At 42.0% G+C, this 16,819-nt stretch overlaps 1 protein-coding gene and 1 long non-coding RNA gene across 7 annotated transcripts in view; one reads left to right on the plus strand and one right to left on the minus strand.

Moving 5' to 3' along the window:
- Nucleotides 1-1,375: 1,375 nt before the first annotated feature.
- LOC112977097 lies at nt 1,376-3,778 on the minus strand. Its single transcript, XR_003257326.1, has 3 exons — nt 3,670-3,778; nt 2,719-2,846; nt 1,376-2,588 (listed from the first exon to the last, which is right to left on the minus strand). It is a non-coding gene; the product is annotated as an uncharacterized LOC112977097 (long non-coding RNA).
- Nucleotides 3,779-4,714: 936 nt separating this feature from the next.
- The window catches only part of AGAP1 (ArfGAP with GTPase domain, ankyrin repeat and PH domain 1), a 386,106-nt gene continuing 374,001 nt past the window's right edge, over nt 4,715-16,819 (plus strand). For 5 of the 6 annotated variants that reach the window (XM_026087248.1, XM_026087283.1, XM_026087275.1 and 2 more), the window contains exon 1: nt 4,715-4,924. In XM_026087248.1, coding sequence (XP_025943033.1) covers nt 4,762-4,924 — 163 coding nt within the window. In that variant the 5' untranslated portion in view covers nt 4,715-4,761. Of the gene's footprint in view, nt 4,925-12,441; nt 12,529-16,819 lie in introns of all 6 variants that reach the window. The other variant, XM_026087265.1, reaches the window with a different exon arrangement.

Genomic DNA, 16,819 nt, shown 5'->3' on the forward strand with positions numbered 1-16,819 from the left:
ATATCAAATACTGTCACTGATCAGGATAGGATGCTTCAACTCTTTTTTTTTTTTTAGTATCATTTCAATCAACATTTCAGCTACTGATTTAGTAACTAAAAGCTAGTCCTGCCTAATTTCCATTTCAGCAGTCAGGAAAGCATGCTCCACCATGCTGCAACAAAACATTAGAGGGAGGCAACAGTGAGTATTTAAATGAAATTCCATGAGAGATCTCCATTTCCAAGATCTGTGCTTAAATATCAGCTTCTTGGATTGTGAACCCCATCTGTAACTCCTCTGTGGAAGTTTTCTGCAATCGGATTTCCATTAAGGGCTAACTCTGCTGCTAGTTTTTAGCACCACACATTGAGGCTCAGTTCCCAAACCAAAATTTAATTGTCCAGATGTCAAAAGTTTGACTACACCAATTGCTTATCCTCAGATTTCTTTCCTACACTTTCTGCATAGTTAGGCCATGGCGGGCAGATTATTTTCTAGGAAAAGCAGGAACTGGGCAGGTATAGTCATCTGCTGGGAGCTATGGCTGTTTGACATGTTGATTCAGTGCTGCTTGCCAGTTACTGAATACCTTGAAGGAACAGCAATACTGAAATCATAATGAAATCATCCAATTTAGCTTTTTGTAGTCACGGCAATGAGTGGATTTGTCAGATAGGGAGGAGGAGGAGGAGGAGGCTGGCACAGATGGCACCTTGGTACACAACCAACTGCAGAATCCGCGCTGTGGGAGCGCGGTGCAGCGGGAAGCTTGCCCTCCGAAAGGAAAACCGGGCACTGCCCCACTTCCAGCAACAGAAGACTAACCTGTACTGGCGTCGTGCTCACTCTGCGTGCTTCACTTCAAAGCACGTCAACCCTTTATACTCGTAAAAACAATCCAAGTTTCATGGCCTCCAGAGATTCAGCGATGAGCACCAACCTTAGTGGTCATCCGGCCTTTGACAAAAGCAGGCCCAGAAAAGCTGCACAGTGCCCAAGCTAGCCATGTCCCAGGCCAAATAAAAACACATCTAGATTCGTTAGCGGCTCACAGCAGCGCTGCCAGATTCATTCCCTTTGCCAGCTCACATTAAAGGGTGATGGGGCACTCCAGAAACCAGACTCCCCGTAACCGAGTTCAACAGCTAAGAGATCGGCGTTGCTCTGTGCATCACAAGCAGCCTTTCAGGCTAATCTCAGCCGCAAGCACAAGCGAAATGTTACTTACTGTTACAGCCTGCTTACAGGAGCTCTCTGAGTAAGCTACAACAGTAGCTTATAGTTTGCTTTAATGTTACAAAGCTTACAGGGAAGCTATTATGTAGCAAAAAAATCCAGATAGCAAAAGCTCCATACAAAGTGTATGAGTCAGAGTATTCGAGAAAGGCTTTGTATTAACAGGGTTTTTAATGCTCCAGTTACTTGTGTGGCATAGCTGCATCTATTTACAGTTGAGACCGCTCTGACTGGGCAATGTTTTCCGTATCTTAGCCTACCATGAATCCACTTCTAGAGCCGGAAGAATATAAGGCATAAGGCAGCAGTGGAAACGGTCAGCCCCACACGTAACAGAGGCTATTGCTCAGCTCTTCATTCTGCTGTTGACTTAGGCATTTGGTGAAAAGATCAAGTACTGTGATGCAATGCTGCTACGCCAGAACAGTAGAAATCAGAACAGAGGGAGGGAAAATCAGAGTATTATAGCTTCCATTTACTAGCTTTCCTTATCCAATTAGCTTATGCAAACAATTGAAGGTAACTGAAAGCAAAAATCCTCTTATGCTTCACAAGTTATTATCTTCATTAAATACCCTGAAGAGTGCTCACAAGTCAAAGCAGGCACTATATTCTTCCTGCAAGTCTTGTTATCCACTCAAGAATTTCTTTCTAGGATTAGAAAATAAGAACACTGATAAAAATTATAACAATTCCTGTTGAGAAGAAAGAGGGAAGAAAACACAGGTGTCTGTGACCATATTTGCCCTCTCCTCCTCAACAGTAGGAATGAGTAAAAAAACAGTCCTCACAGCAGCCAGCAACCAGCACTGGGAAAGCTTTCGTTCCTTAGCTTGATTCGAAGGCTTCCCTATGTGAGAATCAGAATGGGAAATTTCGCAATAAGTGATTGTCTTGGGAAAAATAAGTTCCCTTTGGTAACTAAAACAGTCATCTCACTTTTACTGGTTGCTGACAAAAAGACAGTTCATGTCATATTAATGTGAATGTGAAGGCTATTTGCTGTTAATTAGGTGTATCTGCTCTCAGAGTAGCACAAGCAGGAGTATCTAAAAAATCTGTCTCGTATCACAGCTCTTTCTTTCACCTCTGTAGTTGGTTATATAACGTGTTTTTTGGTGTAAGCCATCACATCAAGAAGGCTAATGGCTAAGTGTTACTGGGACTATTTGCAAACAAGGTACTAGTTGCTCTGTGTACGGCATAAATTGGTAGCAACTGCTTATCTCAGGCACAACAGCACATGTGTTATGTGATAGAATTCACTTAGAGGCAGCTGACAGAAACAGCACCACAGCCATTAACTGGAGGATCCCCCTGTCGCCTTCCTTCAGCTCTATCTAGTCACCAAGGGTTTTTTCTAGGAAGACCTGCAAAAGAGTATCAATAAACAAGTCAGCAAACAGATGTCTACTATGTCACTAAGCACTAATAGTCACAGTACCATTAAGTATTGGGTTTTATGATACCCCATACTCTTCTCCTTGCAGCCAAGCTTACCAAGCCTTGTTTGGGTTACACACACCAGCCAGCCTTTTTCTCTTAAGCCGTTTAGGTTAAGAATACAGTTCCATTACTGCTACCCTAGAGATCACATGATCTGCACCACTCTTAATTTCCCAGATGTCCTTCAGGAAAAAAAAACAAAGCAGTTTGCATTTTTTAAAGTAGATCAATGAATCTGATAAATGCATTAAGTTTTCATAAGCCTTTATCTCCTCTGGCCTTAAGACCTAACATGACCAAACACCAAACACTCAAGACAAAGCTTTTTCAAAAAGATAAATTCTTTAAAACCATAAAAAGGCTTGTCACAAGTTACTTAAGGAAATAACTTTATGAGAGCTTAACAGTTTCTCATCCATGCCAGGCCAGAGCTGTACATCCAAATAATGACATTTTGTATAAATATTTAGGGAAAAACGAATAATTACAGAGATTGCGCCATTCACTGTTGGGGTACATGTCAGTAGAATAGACAGGTACCGTTTTCTGAGGCTATCGCTTACCAGGGTGTCCTTATGCTCAACTCTTTTGCATATTGAAGTTTGCTGCAGGTTTTGCAGCTTGGAAGTTTAAATCCATAAAATATTGAACGTAAGCATGGATTCACTGGGGTGAATTCCTAACTCTGTGCACAGCTGGTTTGCAAATGATATTGTTAATAATACTTGTTTATGCTAATGACAGCAATTTTTCATTAGGCTATAATTTGCTCATTGAATATGAAAATACATTCAGGGCTTTTTGACTGAAAATGTTGTTTTTAATACTGTTTTTTCTCTTGCCAGGGTCACGAAAAGCTTTCAGAGCAATATAGTATTTTACACACTTTATGATACTCAAAGACTTGTGGCTATAGTTATTTAAAGACTTATGCAAATTAGCACCTTGTTAGCACTGAAAAAATTATTGCAGTTATTGCAATTATTAGTAATTTAGCTAGCATACTTTACACATGAGCGTCTGATTTTGATCCTTTTCAGGACTTTAACGGTGGCGTGAGGCGGCACAGCAGCTTGGAGAGATGACAGCGGCGGCGGCAGCGGCCTTCGCGAGGATCGCGCCAGCCTGCATGCTGAGGTGGCGTGAGGACGCACCGGCGGGCCCGGGGCAAGGGGGACCCTCGTGCAGCGCCGGCGGCTGGCAGCTACCAAGGGCCTTAGGTGAGGCTGGCAGCTACGAAGGGCCTAGGGGCGGCTGGCAGCTACCAAGGGCCTTAGGTGAGGCTGGCAGTTACCAAGGACCTTAGGGGTGGCTGGCAGCTACCAAGGGCGCGAGGCGCCGGGAAGCGGCCTGGACGATGTGAGTGAGGCCTGCCGCCGCGCGAGGCGCGTGCCGCCCGTCAGGGCTCCCTGTGGGCCACCCGGGCGAGGGACGCCGGGCTGGGGGGGACCCCGGGTGCCTCGCAGCCGGCTCTGAGGGAGCGACGCGGGCCAGGGCCCTCCGGGGGACACGGCGGGGGGGCCGCCGAGGCCCGCGCCCCCCCGCCCCCCTAGAGGACTACAACTCCCAGGGTGCCGCGCGGCGGGCAGGGGGCAGGCGGGGGCGCGGCGTGCGGCCCGGGGGCGTGGCCATCTGGCTGCGCGGTGACGTCAGCAGGCGGGAGGGGGCGCGGCCTGCGTGAGCGTGAAGCGGGCAGGCGAGAAGGACGTAGGGGGGCAGCGGAGCGAGCGCGCGGGAGGGGAGGGGGGGTCGTCCCGGAGCGAGTGAGCGCGCGCGCGCGCGCGCGTGGCGGAGAGAGAGCGCGGGGGCGCGTGCGCGGCCGTTGGTGTTGCCGTTATCTCCCCCCTCCCCCCTCTCCGCTTAGCGCCCCCCTCGCGCGCGGGGCGCCGGGCGCGAGAACGAGGCTGAGGCTGAGGCTGGGCCGGGGGTGCGACGCTGCGGAGGGGCCGGCCGCTGGTGCGGGCGGCGAGGAGCTCGCCGGCGCTGCCGCCGCCGCCGCCGCCCCGCCGGTGTGCGCGGGGGGCAGCTCGGCGCGGGCCGCAGAGGGGGGAAGGCGCCGGGCAGGAGCGGGCGGCGGCGGAGGGGAGCGGCCGCACCATGAACTACCAGCAGCAGCTGGCCAACTCGGCAGCCATCCGGGCCGAGATCCAGCGCTTCGAGTCCGTGCACCCCAACATCTACTCCATCTACGAGCTGCTGGAGCGCGTGGAGGAGCCCGTGCTGCAGAACCAGATCCGCGAGCATGTCATCGCTATCGAAGGTGAGCCGGCGGCCCGGCTCGGCGCGCAGCGGCAGCGCGAGGCTCGCGAGAGAGCGGGCAGGGAGCAAGGGCTGCTCCTTGCTTTCCCCGCTCTTGGCCCGGCCCGCAGGGCACTCGCTGGCGCGCTGGAAGCAGCTGTTGTGCCCTCCGGGCTGCCTTCTCTTCCTCCATCTCCTTCCTCCATGCTCCCCCCCCCCCCCGCTTTCCTGCTCCTTCCCTTCTGGCACGGCTGTTTGGGGGCGACTGGCCTGGTCCCCGTCCGTTCCTCTGCACTGAATGCCCAGGGTGGTCCTCAGTGCGCATTTCCTTCGCAGCCAAGCGAGAGGTAGATTTGTCGAGAGCCTTGCTGGAAAGGGACGCTCAGCACTGCAGAGAGAAGTTGCTTTGCTACTTGCTAGCTGCCGGTGTACAGGCAGAGCAGCGGTCTTGTTAGGACTGGGTTAAGCTGGAAGGATGATGCTTGGTTGTCTCTGGAAGGGTTTGAGAAAATGAGATTTTTCTTGGTGCTCCATTCCTTTTCTCTTGCAGACCTTTAAAGTACGGGTTCCGGTTTAGAGCTATTAAGTAGGTAAACAAGATGTGCAGCTGGCTTACAGGGCAGTAGGCTGTGCAATGGTGTAAAGACACAGGTGTGAAGTCAGCATGGAGATAACAGGCTTCTAGGCTTAAATTTATATGGGTCTATTCCTGGGGGAGTGCTATGGATAGACTCTTAGGAAGTGCATAGTAAGAAAAGATTGTTGCTGTTGGGAACTTTGCAGATATTTTTCTTCCCTGTCACTGGAGTTAAAAGGAGGAAACAGTTTTGGCCAGGAATGTGTATATTAAGGTGAAATTTTTTGAGTTATTTGGTCTAATAACTTATAAAGCTTTGTGTTGTAAGCCATTGCATTTGAAGTAGTCTGCCACTATTTTGGAGAGGATTCAAGCTAGCATACTGTGATGTACAGCATCTGAAATAGAGGGCTGGTTAAAACCATCTTGTTCTGTTGGCTTATCTTGTTCTTAAATTATATGTCATAAAGTCCTGCTGGAATAGCTGCTGCTGAGATATTGTTACTTGAAAGACTGCATTATTCAGCTTAGCCTTAAGAAATGCAGCCTGGATCAATAGCTGTGATGTTTAATACTGTTTACATTTTGGGAAGGGGGAGCCCTCTCAGGTTTCTTGTACAGCGAGTCGTTGAGGCTGGCAGCACCTGTCACGTGTTAAGGGGCATAGTTTGATGCAGACGCTTTGCTGGGGACTAAGCATGTTGTAGAGTTGTATGTGTATTCTCCATGGTACTTGTCACTTGCTTGAAATTATGGTGGGTGGTTGCTGGTTTCCGAGCTCCTCCCGGCAGTGCTTCCCTCTGCTCTCCTCTTTCATTGCAGAGGTGGGCACCACTGTTCCTTTCTCAGTGCTGTTTGGACTTCTGCAGGATGGAAGATGTCCTTCAGCAGAACATACATATGTGTTGTTTTTTTTTCTTTGTATTGGTAGATGCATGTTTATGTGGTATAAATACCATATTTCTTGAATAAGATGCTGAGGACTTACTGATACAGCCAAGCTTGTGTTGGAGGGAGAGGAGGATGTGGAGCAATGTATGTAGTTATTTTCATGGCATGTGACTTATGTTAGCCGTTTCATCTACTAATGATTTGTGTTACCTAACTGTAGTTCTGTTCATTTACCAAACACAAAGGCCTTAAAACTGAAACAGTGGATGGCAAGTGTGCTTCAAAAGCAGAGTCCAGCTGATGAGTAAAATTTTCATAGAAAACTTGCTGTCCAATGTGCATTGGACACTGAGTCATGAAGCCAGCAGATCTGATTCATGGGAAAATTTTGCCTGAAAAAAGATTTATCTTAAATCTTCTCTGTTCTCAGGGCTCTTCAAATAACTCTGAATATTGAAAAAATGGCATATTTAAGGGGGGGAAAAAATCCAACTCTTCTGGATTGCAACTGCTAGTTGTATTCTTTCTAAGGCTCCTTTATCTAACTGTTTCTCACTGATAGCAGCTTTTAAACCTATGTAGTAACTTTATATAGCATGTAGGAATAATTTATAATAGTGTGTTTTGCTGCTGCTGAAATACTGGAAGTCTTTTTATCTGAGCTGCAAAGAATTTAGCAGTCTAACAATACTCCCTAAATATCTCAAAGCCTTTCAAGTTCAATGTATTCAGCCTTTTTGCTGGTAGCGAGAAATTGGGGTGTAGTTGGTATGCGGCTGGCATGAGAAAATGTTAAGTAACTTTTTGCTGAAACAGTTTCTTTAAGCAGAAAGAGAGAACTAAATTTTAAGGAAAAGAATAGAGTCTTGTTAATTTAGGCTACTTTAACCTTAGGTCCAACCAACACCACCTTCATGAGTAGTTCAAATAATACTGTCAAACCTCTTTTGAGCAGGATGCTCATCTGGAAGAGAATATATGTGGACTCTAAAGCAATGTGAGCTTATGGCAATGAAGTAAAGACACTATTACTTATTCTCAGAATTTCTTTTTCAGTAAAGAGTGTCACTGGCTTAAAAAATTTTTTTTAATAAAAGGCTTTCCAACACTGTTTGGACTTTATTGTGAATGTAAACTTGGGTTCTATACAGGTTTTCAGTTCTATTATAATAGTAAGCATCTTGACACACTTGCTGGACCAATGGTTATTGAAATAATGTGAAAATAAACTGGTCTTTCAGCAGTAGCAATTATGTATATTTTAGCATGTGAGTTGTATATAGTCCGAAGAGAGCTACTGCCAGTAGTTTCTGAATTAGTTCCTAAATTGACGCCTTGATATGTTCTGCAAGAAGACTTCTTTCCTTGTGTTATTCGTAATCAGATGTGTTATCAGATGCAACAGTTCTGTGTGAGGAAAAGCTAATGAACTAATAACACTGGATAAAAACAATTAAAAATGGGTTACTTGCATTTTGCTGCAGGTCAAAGTCAATAATTTAAGAACATATGCTTCCATTCAATTTTCATTATATGAAATTCCCATCAAATAGCCAAACTTAAATGCTGTCATTTACAATGTTAACTAGTAAAAAAAACAATCTGTAGGTGTTCCGTCTTTCATAGCTTAGTTTCACCAACAGATATATTGATACTTGGTCAGTATTCAACAGCTCGTACATCAAGTGTGTAGTGTGTACAGGAATGGGGAGAAAAAACATGGATTGAGGACAGCAGTCTTGAAATTGCTGAAAACATCTTGGGTTTTCAAGATACATTCAGCTATTTCTTACCCTTACATATTTACATGTTTTTGTCCTAAGATCATTGTATCAGCTTCATTTTTTTTATCATCCCAAACTTGGACTAGCATTACATTGTTATAAAACTTTAAGAATGATGCAAAACCAAGAAAAGAAAGTGAAACAACATGAAAATAAAATTTGTAATCCTTCATAAAGAAATTTTAGAACAATCTAACAGTGTCAATGTCGTCTTGGTCTCTTAGTCTATAAAAACACCATTGCTAATTTACTTATTAACAGATGTATAATACAAGTAGTGATGAGTGTCTGAAATAGTTTGCTATCTTTTTACGGTGGTAAGCCCATCAAAATAGATTTTGCTTCAGCTAGCACTGCTACAGGTTTTGAGCATATTTCTCTAACTGGAGAGAGGCAGTGAAAATGTAGCAAGATGCCTTTAATCCTCTGCTAGTAAAACAGGCTTGAGATGCTGACTTCTATGTGACCTGCAGGTAGTTATAAGATTTTTTTCCTCCCCCTCACCCCCTGGTCTAAGCTTCTCTTTAATGTATAGGAAAGCTGGGGTTTTTTGTTTGTTTGTTTTTTGCTTTTTTATCTAAGGGAGGGTTGTTGCCTTAAATCTCATAGATGCTATACCAAACAGTATTCATTTATGAATGACTAACCCAGAGCATCTTGTGATTTCTATTCTAATTTTTCTGTTAAAGAAAACAAAGATGTAAAAATAGTGTCTTGTGAATATGAGTTTGAGTTTTAGGTGGAATTACGACTATTAAGTATTTCCCATCAGTCTCAGGACTTGAGAAATAACATCAGTCTTAGAGAAAAGGCCAGGTCTGTACACTTGGAGAAGACTTGCTCAAGGCAGTGCAAGGATCCAGCTGCATTGTGGGAGGGGGTGGGGGAAAATGGGAGAAGATATAAACCTTGCTTTATTTTTTCTTGTCATTTTTAAAAGTACTGTTCCTTGAAAACGAAATAACGCAGGGTGGAGCTGGAAGCACGGCTGGAGCGCACGTTCACTAGAGGAGTCTGCCATTGACTGATATGGGATTCCACGTTGGTCTTATTAGCTGTCATGAGCATTCTCTTCTTGAAGCCCTCTAACTTGGCAACTTAATGCTGTCACCAAGCATGTTAGAAGGGCAACAGTACAGGGGGACTATGTGTTATAGGAGAGGGTATACTCAGTTTTGGAGTTGTTAACAATAGTACTTCTAAATGTATGTTGCTGCTGAGCTACGAAACAGATGAGTTCACCATGAAAAATGAACATACTGAAAGGTGAATGTACCATAAAGGCATTGTTTTGTACTGTTGAGTATAAGACTACAACTGTGGTTTTTTTTTTTCTGCTTAACATATGCTTTCTCCTACTTGTGATGGTAGAAAAATGACAAGCGCATCAATGATGAGCCTTTTTTTGACTTCTTCCTTGGGAATGATTGACACTGTTAGTTGAAAATGTGACTTTTCTTTAATTTGGCAGCTTTGTGATGAGAGGAAGGTGGATCACTGCTATAAAGTAGCCTCCTTTTCCTAATGTGAGCATTCCTACAGGCATACACTATACTTCATGGGAAGTAGCGAAAGCTGACTGTAGTACAGGACTTGGAAGGGAGTATAGTCACCCCAAAACCTGAATACCAGTCGCTCCTGCTTACCTATTTTGTTAAAACAGACTTGTATCTCCAGCATACAAATGGATAATTAAGTCGAGCTCTTGGGGAGCTGGGATTGGGAGTATGTTGTAGTATTTAAATACATCGAAAGAATGATGGTATAGTTCAGATACTTAGGCAAAAATGAAGAAAGCTGAAAAAACAAGTGTTACATAAGACAATTGAATCCCGGAACCTCGATATCGCTCACCTTATTCAAACTTGTGTTGTCTTTGTGCTGTGGATCGAGCAGTATGACTTGAGGTGATAAAACGGAATCTCCAAACATACAAATATATTCCGATTAAGATCGGTTTGCTTGGGATCTGAAAAGGTTTAAAAATGTCTGGGAGGCAGCCTCGGGCATCTCAGCTTGCAAACCCAAGCTACTTTTTTGTTTGTTTTTCTTTTCAGGTCCACAAGGTAATTAACTTTGGAGGAACTTTGGTGACAGAGTCTCTAGTCTTGGACTGAATTTTTCTTTGAGAGTGAATTTTTTGGAGGCAGCGTTTAGGGAACAATTTCTCAGCATAGCTGTCTATGCCGTGACAACAGAGCACACTGGGCATGTGCTTCCCCCTCCCCCCTGCAGAATTAAATTCATGAGGGATTAATGTGATTCATTCAGATGCATTGAATCTGAATGCTGGAGTAGTTTCTCCATATCTAGTTCACAGGTGTGTTTGGATATATTCTGAGCTTACATATACATGATAAGTATTGATTTACACTTAGGCCATGATTACTGCTTGTATGAGCCCATGTAACATGTTTGAAACAATTATCTTAATGCCTTTTTCTGCTGTGGCTATGCATGAACAACTTCGTGTACTGAGTTCTGTATTAATCTAGCTACAAGGTAACGTTTCCTTGCTGTGTTTCTGTCTTCCTGTCTGTAGACTTTGGTACAGGCAGATCCGCTAAGTGCAGGATGTATTTTTGTGGTGTTAATGGCTAGTTTCAAAATGGAAAAGCATTTCTTTCTCATGAGGAAGGTGGTAGGCTTCAGCATTTGAATAACCAAAAAATTCAGTGCTTGTCCCTAAGTTTACTTGGATGGTCAACTGAAAGTTTGGTTCAATTGTAGTGATGTCTTAATTACTGGACTGTCTTATTCCTGGTAAAAGTGACTGTTTTCTGGATTATGAGGTTATATTGCTTTTTTCCCCACTGCTATTGTCTGCAAAAGATGCATGAATAAGTATCAGGTGCTTATTGAGTGAGCGCATAAAAGTGACAAGCCAACAGCAAAACCTTAAACTATTAAGTTCTGAGGATAACTCTTTTTCCTGAGGCAGAGAAGGAGACATGCTGTGGATCAACCGACATTGTCAGAACAAATGTGTTGGGACGCTGGGGGTTTTTCACGGAGCGTGCAGGACTTCTCCCACCATTTGCTTTGGGGGATTAGTTTAAAGCAGCATGCAATAATGCTGAAACAAGAGTTCATGCTGCTGTGTATACAGTTCATTGTTTTTTATTTCTGTTTAAATTGGCAAACAAGTCCTACTTTCTAAGATGAGGTGGCACTCAGCAATGCAGCAGTTTCAGGCTTTGATTCTTCTTGGCTAATCTTAGGCACTTCAGAAAAGAAAACACACACTGTAACATCAATTGCTCTGTTTATTTGCTGCATTGTACTTTGCTAAGGCCAAACTGGCAATTGCAGTTTCTTAAAGGTGACCAAGGTGCTCAATTTAAGTGACTTCACAGGATTTATTTTCCAATAGGGTATATTATCCAGTGCCTTAGGTATGCACAGCCTTAGTCTGTTAGCTTTTCTACCTGAAGCAAATGGTTTTAATCCTGGGTCATATGTTTTCTTGATGTGGGAATAGAATATACTTCATTAATTGCAAATGTTTAAGTGCTGCACTTGCAAACATACTGTAGTCCGACAGTCTCATATGAGAATAAAAACTACTCTTTTTTTGGAGAATGATATAGATGGGGAATAGTGCAAAGCAGATGAAGAAACTTCTCTCCAAACTTAAGAAATACATCATTCTCATGTCATACACATGGCTTTGCATCAGATACGGGGGAAAAATTTAAAATGATTGCTTACAGTCAGTGTAAATTACAGCAGACAAAATTCTCCCTGCTTCAGAGCAAGAAGGTATTAAATGTTTTTGATAATCCCAACTTCTGTGGGAATAAGAGATTTATCTTCTGTAATGTTATTTGTCTTTGACTCTCTTTAAGGACTGTTTGTACTTGGTGCCACCTACACGGATGGAGAATTGTGGTTAAACTTTTGGGGGGTTCTGACTTCTCATTGTACCATGAGATAATCAAGCAAAGAGAGCGCCAGACATGCTGCCCGCAACTTGTGGGATGCTGGTCGCATTTGATTTGAAAGCTTCTGGGAGTTTCCTACTATCAGGACTCAAATGTAGTTTCATGAATGTCACCTGCATGCAGAACTGAGATGTTGAGTTATGAAATAAAAAGAATCCGTTGCGAGTGCTTTGAGTGACCAGGCTGACTTGTGCCAGGTGGGCGCAAGTAAGTACCCACCTCTGGGAGAGGTGGTAGAATAACTTAAAAGGAAATATTGAATTTTTCTTTCTGTCAGTACCTTTGTAATAGCACAACTTCAAAGTTCTTATATCTAACTAGATTTTTATTTCATTGCTTACAGAACTTTTTTATTGCAAGTATTTTTATGTATGAAGAATGCATCTGCTAATGAAATCTCTAAGGTGTTTTATTGCAAGCCTTTGTGCAGGTTAGTATTAAACTCCTTTCTTAGAGTTATGTACAAAAATTTTCACTATTAATGCAGGTATATAAGGGAGTGTGCCTGACCAAATTTAAGTCCTATATTTTTTGCTCCTTCAAAACTAAATGCTTATTTAGGATTAGCTATTCTGTTAGTTATCAAGCATTTCTCTGCTAATTTTGTTAGTCAGTTATACTTAACGCTTCACTAGCAACATTCATATTCATACATTTAAAGATTTTATGTGATTAATATTGAGCCTTGTTGCTGTCCTGAAAACTTATTATTTAAAAGCCATGAGAAGATACAGTTGAACTCATTTTTCTTCCGTATGCATGGAATGACTTTTCAACTCTGTCTTTTGGACAGAGCTTTTGGTCCCAAGTTGTTTGCAGTTAATTGGTAAGTTTATCGCGTTTATTTAGGAATTGGAACAGAAGTACAAGTGTTGCATGAATCCTGTGACTTCCATTAGAAAGAAGGTAGCAACGTGGGTTCTCTTTGGCATATTCATGCTAGCAGAGAATATGACTTTTTAGAATGTTTCTTTTAAACTTGTAATTCCAAAGAGGAAGTGGAGGCATTTTTAGACTTTCTCGTTAGTAGGGCATCCGTAGCAATGTAGTTGACTGAATTCTGAGGTGGTTTGGAAGTATTTAATGTCTCCCTTTAAAAAAAAAAAAAAAAAAAAAAAAAAAAAAAAAGTTGGAAGCAGGTGCATCTCTTAACCAGTACATACACATTCAACCTCATTAACTCTGTTTCAGAATTCCAACTAATATCATTTATGGAGCCTGCATAACGCTCCAAATGAAAGAGTAGTCAGATGACAGTGCATTTCTAACTCAGTGAACAATTCTCTTTTTTTTTTTTCTTGCTGCTTAAGTAATCTTCAGTTAACCACTTAAGGAAGCAAGTACTAAAAATACAGGGTCGATAGTGAGATGTATAATTTTAGTGTCTTGTTTAGTAGCTTTATTTGCTTACATGATAGGATAATGAATATAATCCTAATGATTAGACAGCTATTATGTTTGCTAAATTCCCCTTCTATGCTTAAGAAAATAAATACAGGCAAACAAAGTGACTCTTAAGATTACTGAAATTTAAGCTACTGTTTTAGCCAAATTGCGGTACATCATGCTTATCTATGAGAAGCTTCAGACGCAAATTGTGTGGTTTTGTTTTTGGATTTTGGGGGGGAGAGATTGGAAGGGATTGAAGGGTAGTTTGTAGCCTAGACCAAATCAATGTTCAACATAATGTGAAACCTGGAGGGAAATCCATTTCTACTTGAACTTGATAGTGATTATATTTTCTATTAAACTAAAGCTGCAAGTGGTGTTCTTCCTGTTAAGAAGTTTTCTGTGAATTTATAGCAGTATATTTGTTTTCCAACTCTTCTTTTTGGTTACTATCCAGAAGGAGGACACAGCAAGGTAGTCACAGTTGCAGGATTTTGTAGCGTCCTGTAACTTTATTCTAGCTACTCTGTTAGGCAGATACAGTGGTGCAAAACTGTTTTTTCTTAAAGTGGTTTTTATTATTTCACTACTGTGACTTAGCATGCTCAGTATAGAAGCTAGAAAGCCTACATTTTAGGTATCACAGCAACTGAGTTCTCTAGGGGAAATATGTTAAAAGCATGGCACTCGGTGGCTGCTAAGGCAGCAGACTATTAGTCATTTAAATGCACACCACTTAACTTTCCAAATGTTCGTGTATCTGAGTTAACTAATTACGAACCAGAAGCGAGGCTTTTGTATCACTTGGTCAGTAACCTGAAAAAGAGGTCTTAAGACCTTAAATAAGATGTTTGCCATATGAGTATGTATCAACATTGAAAGTGAGTGTAGCAACCAGACAGATGTTATACTTCAGTAGCATATTTATGTAAATGTTATAGTACTTGCTTCACATTTGGATATTTCTTATGAGGTTTTTCATTATCGAAAGACAGCTTGTGCACAGAATAATGCTTCCTAGAGTAATTGCAGCATGGTACTGGATACTAGCTGTCATTTCCCATTAATGTCCTGTGAAAGTAATTCTATTTGAATATAGAATCACCCGTATTCTTGTCAGTCTGGTAAGAATGAATCTAGTGATCTTAGGATACTGAAATGGCAATGTAGTTTAGGAATAAAATCATCAATGTGCTACTGTATTCCATGCTGCCAGAGACTGTCCCTCTCCGTGTGCTCTTAGGTGGAGTCCTAGCCTCAAGGCCTGGAATACTTAGCAGAAGTTTCAAATCAAAACTGCATTGCCTTTGGGCTGGGTTGATAGAGGTTGTGAACTGAAGTTATCCTGCAGTTCTGGAGTATCTGTGTACCTGAAGGATGGAGTATGGTGGATGGGATTTTCATGCCTGTTCCACCCCTGCCCCCAATATTTATGGAACATTATAGTTTCTCTCAGGTGGGTAGCCTTGGTCATAAATGGTTAGACAGTGTTTTGATAAAACACGTTTTTCATCCAGCAGTGAATTTCCTCTGAAATACCAGCCAAAACAGGAAAATTCAACCTAGCTAGGCAAGTGGGGAAAGCGATTAAGATGTCCAAGGCTCTCTATAGATTGATAAAGCACAAAATTGAAACCAGATCCCCTGGATAGGGTTGCAGGTCCTTCATGTTAACTGCTATGAAATATCTAAAATATACATCCCCAGACAGAGGGGAAAAGTGTTAGAGCTACTTCACCCCATCAAATAGAGGGTCTAGAAGTGTACCCAAAGCATAGGAATGACTGCTCCTGACTTTGTAATTTAAATCTATTGCTTTCAACTAGGTTAGCAGGTACAAGTTGATGGAATGGTCCCTTCTGCCCCCCCTTCCTACAGTGTTGCAGCCAGAATTAGTCATTCAGTAAAATTACTTTAAGTGGTTTGAAGCTTTTTAATCATTTCAGAGTGTTGCAAAGACCATGATCATGTAATCAGCTTTCCTGTGGCAGCTATTGTTACTCTCTGTAGCTCAGTGAAGACAAACAAAGCCAGCTGTTGTAGTTGTAATCCAGAACACTTCTTGTCATGGCTTGGCCTACAAAATTACCCATATTCCTTTCAAAATTTTCAGATGACTGCACAGGATTGAAAAATTACATTGTTATTTATGGGCTGTATGGAAAGCACTGTTGCATAATATTGGTCTTGCGTTTCTCTCCAGCTTAAAGAAATGCAAAACTTTGTTGCTTTATTATCTTCTTCTCTGTGTATGAGGGGAGCTTGTGGCATAATAGAAAAACAGCATTCAGCATCTTCAGTCTGTTCCTTCTGATTTGAGAAGGAAAGGTGTGGGTGTGTTTTTTTTTTTTGCTTTTTATCTTTTGAAGACTATTTGAAAGATGAGATGGGATTTTTATGCAGGTGTTTGAAAGGACTGAGAACTAAGAAAACTAGAATTGATGGAAAAATAGAGCTTCAAGATAGCAAGTAGCTGAGGAGGGCAAGAGAAGGTCAAGTGTAGCCATGGGAGAGTGCTGAAGCAGTTGGGATGTTGGTCAGTTGCTAGACATTAAAAACTTCTGTGATGACGGCCTAGAATATGTATGTAACCCAATATGGTTGTCCACTACAGCAGTGGCTGGCTTTCATTTTGCCCGCTTAATGCTTTCCTTTTGAGCAGCATAACTGATGATATCAAGACTCTGTTTCTCAGTTTGTAGATTAGATACAAAGAGGCATTTTGGTCTTGTTCTCAAAGTGCTTGACTTTTGGAAAGCCTGTTTTTAATGCGGTAGGATTATCCTGGGACAGAAGATAGACATTCAATTCCTTGCAACGCTTGTCTTGAAGGATAGATGGCTCTAGTTGTAGACCTAATCTTTTCAATAAGATACAGAATGATCTAAAAAGGTAATGATCAGCTATCCCTGGAGGTGAGGCTAACCCAATTTGGCTGTTAAAGTGGGGGCTTTGCTGTGTTATATTTTCATTCTTAGAGCAATAAGACTGGAAAGAGTAGGAAATCAGTAGTGCTGAGGAAAAAAACAGGAAAAAGGTCTCTTGAAAACAAAGCCTTTAGTAATGTTGAAAAAGTATGAAGGAGTCATTGAGCTGACTTTGGGTATTCTACTTGGATTTGCATCTTAATGTCTTTTCTGTTGTAAACTTAAAAGTGTAATGGTGTGAATTAGACTCTAGTGACTAAGTGCTTCATGATATGTAAAGATTGAATAATAGCTGATACTTAGGTCACAGAAAAATACTATGGCTTTTATGCTACTCATGATCATCTTATTAAGCAGATGCGGTAGGCATTTATGCTCAGGAAAAGGTGGTATACTCTTGTAAGA

Source organism: Apteryx rowi, unplaced genomic scaffold (genome assembly GCF_003343035.1).
Source record: "Apteryx rowi isolate R43461 unplaced genomic scaffold, aptRow1 scaffold_12, whole genome shotgun sequence".
Classification (NCBI taxonomy): domain Eukaryota; kingdom Metazoa; phylum Chordata; class Aves; order Apterygiformes; family Apterygidae; genus Apteryx; species Apteryx rowi.